Source organism: Osmerus mordax, chromosome 20, assembly GCF_038355195.1.
Source record: "Osmerus mordax isolate fOsmMor3 chromosome 20, fOsmMor3.pri, whole genome shotgun sequence".
Lineage (NCBI taxonomy): Eukaryota > Metazoa > Chordata > Actinopteri > Osmeriformes > Osmeridae > Osmerus > Osmerus mordax.
The window spans coordinates 2,915,330-2,919,876 of NC_090069.1; the positions used below are offsets into that span (position 1 = coordinate 2,915,330).

The following is a 4,547-nucleotide window of genomic DNA, read 5'->3' on the forward strand; positions in this document are numbered from 1 at the left end:
GACAGCATGGTGGGTAAACAAGGACGGGCTGCAGAGAGGGAGGGGGGGGGGGGGGCCGAGCCCTGCAAGTCCGGCCACGTGCCACACCTGGGGCAGGGGCGTGGCCGTGAGGAGGGGAGGGGCTTTATGGACGGCACTCCTGAGACGAGACCCGCTCTGTTTACCGACGTGGAACTGTATGTGTGTGTGTGTGTGTGTGTGTGTAGACAGTGTGTGTACTAGAGCAACTCCGTGTGGAGTTGACAACGAACCATCTGCCGGGAAAACACTAGTGTGTTGTGCGTGTGTGACAGAGTGAGTGCGTGTGCGGAGAGAGGATTTGGGCGCCATGTCTGTCAGTAGCAGTTAGACGGCGTTCCTTCTTCGGAGGTAACACTCCGGGGGGGAATATGGCAGGATGAGATGAGCATAGAGATACCTCAAGAGCTCTCGTGAAGGGCAGCTTTTGATCCCGACAAGCAGAGAGGGCGAGGCTGCAACGCAGGCAGACCTGACGCAGGAAGACGAAAACGAGGAGGAGAGGAGAGGGGAAAAACTGTGGAACGCCAAAACAGCGAGACCCACCCTTCAGGGCTGCTGGATCCTGTTTAGTAGCATCAGGAACAGGAAATAGGAACCTGCTTCCTCTAACAAAAGCACCTTGCAGACAAGACCGGCAGGGCAGGGGCGCTTCCGTGAGGCAAGGTTTGCACTCGGTGACAAAAAAAAAAACTAAACTAGCCACCGAGGTATCTAAAGGGCAAGTATCTCTGTGTCTCTCTCTGTCTCTCCCTGTCTCTCTCTCTGTCTCTCCCTGTCTCTCTCTGTCTCTCTCTCCCTCTCTATCACAGCGGATGGCCCTCCCCCCCGAAGGTTGCTGCAGTCACGCGACGGCGAGGAGAGTGGCTTGTGTGTGTGTGTGTGTGTGTGTCTCCGCGGGGGAGCAGAGGAAGGTGTTGGTTTCTTCCGAGCTACTCGTTGAGAGCACGGCCTTCACCTCCAGCTAGCCCAGCAGGACACCAGAGCTGTAGGCTGCTCCTTAATAATGCATGACCAATACCGAGAACACGAGCCAACACAAACACACACACGTTAGCAATGCTGCCTCATAACCCACTAGTCTCTTAATATCTCACCTATTATAAATTATTCATTACGATATCCTAACTTCCACGTCCCGACCAGAGACAGACCCGAAAATGGACCAAGAAACAAAGAAAGAACTCTTCTGTTGCGCGAGTCGGGGAAAGACGACACCTGTTTGCCGGTAAGCAGCAAACACGGTGGCAGTGGAGAGACCTGCTTTTCTGGTTTCTCTCTCCTTTGGGTTCAGGTTCTCACCAGTGTCCTCGGGTCCTGGGAGGTCTTATGTGGCCGAGGGAGACAAAAACACGATTGTAGTCTTTGAATGGCTGGTCAAATGGGACCTGGGTCATGGGATCTGGGTGAAACAACACAAAGTGTCTCAACAGGACCTTCCGGTTTCCCCCTCTCCGTGTCTGACTGGCAATGACACGCACGAGTCGAACGTGACACACTCATAACAGTTGCACCACACTGGCAGGGTGGCCAAATTTTCTCAAAGTATACACGATATTGCCAAAAGTATTCACTCGGCTATCTAAATCAGTGGTACCCAACCCTGGTCCTCAGGGCACCCCTGTCCTGCATGTTTTAGATGTTTCCCTGCTCCAACACACCTGATTCAAATGGATGGGTCGTTATCCAACTCTGCAGAAGCCTGCTTATGACCATTCATTTGAATCAGGTGTGTTGGAGCAGGGAAACATCTAAAACATGCAGGACAGGGGTGCCCTGAGGACCAGGGTTGGAACCACTGATCTAAATCATCGAAGTCACAAGCTTCTTGCAGAGTCGACAGCTACAAACTCCAAACTTCATGTGATATTCAGATTAGCTCAATGACAGTGCGTAGAGAGCTTCATGGAATGGGTTTCCATGGCTGAGCAGCTGCATCCAAGCCTTACATCACCAAGTGCAATGCAAAGCGTCGGACGCAGTGGTGTTGAAGCACGCCGCACTGGACTCTAGAGCAGTGCAGACGTGTTCTCTGTCGGGAGTGACCAATCAATCTGTCTGGTAATCTGATGGTCGAGTCGGGTTTGGCGGTTACTAGGAGAAGGGTACTTGCAAGTGTAAAGTTCGGTGGAGGGGGGGATTATGGTGTTGGGTTGTTTTTCGGGAGTTACATTTACATTTACATTTAGTCATTTAGCAGACGCTCTTATCCAGAGCGACTTACAGTAAGTACAGGGACATTCCCCCTGAGGCAAGTAGGGTGAAGTGCCTTGCCCAAGGACACATCATTTGGCACAGGTGGGAATCGAACCGGTAACCTTTAGATTACTAGCCGACACCCTAACCGCTCAGCCACCTGACTCCCTAGGGAGTTGGGCTCGGACCCTTAGTTCCAGTGAAAGGAACTGTTAATGCTTCAGTATATCAAGACATTTTGGACAATTTCATGTTCCCAACTTTGTGGTAACAGTTTGGAGGTGGCCCTTTCTGTTCCAACATGACTGCGCACCAGTGCACAAAGTAAGGCCCATAAAGACACGGATGAGCGAGTTTGGTGTGGAGGAACTTGACTGGCCTGCGCAGAGTCCTGACCTCAACCCTTCACTTCAGGATGAATGGTCCAAAAGTCCCATAAACACCCTCCTGAACCTTGTGGAAAGCCTTCCGAGACAAGTTGAAGCTGTGATAGCTGCAAAGGGTGGGCCGACATCATATGGAACCCTATGGTTTAAGAATGGGATGTCACGTTCGTCTGCGTGTGAAGGCAGACGAGCGAATACTTTTGGCAATATAGTGTATGTTTCGTCAACGCCTTGACCTGATTCAGTCAGTCACTCCCCTCTCTGAGCAACAACCCACACACAAGAAAACGACACAAACACACACGCAAACACACATCTGTCAGGTCAGTGAAACTTGACTCTGTCTTTGACACTCGCGTCCTCCTTCCGTTGCTCTTTCCCTCTCCTGCCTCGCCCCCCCCTCTCCTGCCTCACCCCCCCTGTCCTGCCTCGCCCCCCCCCCTCTCCTTTTGCTCGCCTGGCTAACGCGTCTGCCAAGCAGAACATCTATTTCAGTCAGAGAGGTTCTGGAAAGCGTCTCTCCCTCTAAAGTACCCAGGGCTAGGAGGCGATGGCGGGTCCCAGAAACACTGCCATCCGCCGGGGGCAAGGCAGGGGTCTGAGGGGCCTAAACAAGCCACTGTCGAACAAACCGTGCTCTTAGCATAACCAGACCCCAAACACCAAAAGACTGCTTTTATCCTGCCGCCGTGCGAGGAATAACAGAGACGCACGCCCGGTTCTAGCCCAGAACCAACAATTTCCGATACGTGTCGAATGAGACTCCCGACTGACCCGCCTATGTCTTCTAATTTCTGTTCCCCTTCGAGAGGGCCTGGATCGTAATTACACTCTGATGAATAATTCCCACATTCTCTTCTCAGACACGCACAGGCCCCCGGGGTGGAGGAATAAAGTGTGGGGTTTCACAACGCCGAGGCTGAGGCGCAACACAGATCTGGAGTCACCGAGATGTCACCGAACCCTCCTGAGAATGACACGGATGTGGAGGAAGCCGATCACGCGGAGGCACTGTCCCCGGTTGCCTGTGCGCGTCGAGCGACCGGCGTGCTTATCGTCCCCTGCGCCTTGGAGATCTTAGATTAGCGCTAACCCTGACATGTTTGGCTGGTGTCAGTGAGTCATTTTGAAACTATGATTTCTTACATTAGGTACAGCTGGAGCCGTCAGAAGCAGGATTAACCCCCAATGCTCACCATGCTACCGATAAGAAGAAAAAAAAATTCTAGGCAAGGCCCTGAGCGTCCATCTGGGAGAACCAGCTCAAGGCTAGTGTGTGTATGTATGAATGAGTGAGAGAATGAGAGAGTGAGAGGCAGGGCTGCTATGTTGCTAGTCTAACCAGAGCATGGCACCTCCACGCCACAGTCACAAGCCCTAGCCAGACTTAGGAAGATGAGAAGGATAGCAGAGTGGAGTGAATCTCCCAGACTGGAACACCACTCAGCCAAATGACAAACCCCCAGCGCCTGTTCCCTTTCCCCAATAAGCCCTCTGCGACTACCCGCAAATAGCGATCGTGATCAGGGAAGGGCAATGTGAAAATGAATTGCCAAACAAGCGTTCAAAATGAAAATGCACGTAGGGGCCTAAGCGATACTCCTGGTTGCGTTCTTCTGAAAATGAATTCCTTAAGATGGGCGTTTTAAAATCGCTGACTTTCTCTGAAACCCTGGCCTCTCTTTCTTCACCGGAACAATAACCGCTGTCTGTCTTTTGTCGGGCAAATGTTTTGTTTGTCGACCGTCGGTTCCTCCATGACGACCGTCTGTCTACACGCTAACCTCGTAGACTGTGAAAACCACTTCCTGTGGGGGCCGTGCAAGACTGTGACGAAACTGGAGTCAGGTCTGCTGAGCGAAGAAACCAAAAGATCGACGCTTTCCTTCTCAAAACAGTTTCACTTTGGCTCCCTGAACAGATTTTGCACGATGCATCAACGTCTGC

At 52.0% G+C, this 4,547-nt stretch overlaps 1 protein-coding gene across 1 annotated transcript in view; it reads right to left on the reverse strand.

Moving 5' to 3' along the window:
* Positions 1 to 1,650, reverse strand: part of erbin (erbb2 interacting protein) — a 29,726-nt gene extending 28,076 nt beyond the window's left edge. The window contains 1 exon segment of the mRNA XM_067258696.1: positions 1,616 to 1,650. Coding sequence (XP_067114797.1) covers positions 1,616 to 1,650 — 35 coding nt within the window.
* Between the last annotated feature and the right edge of the window lie 2,897 nt (positions 1,651 to 4,547).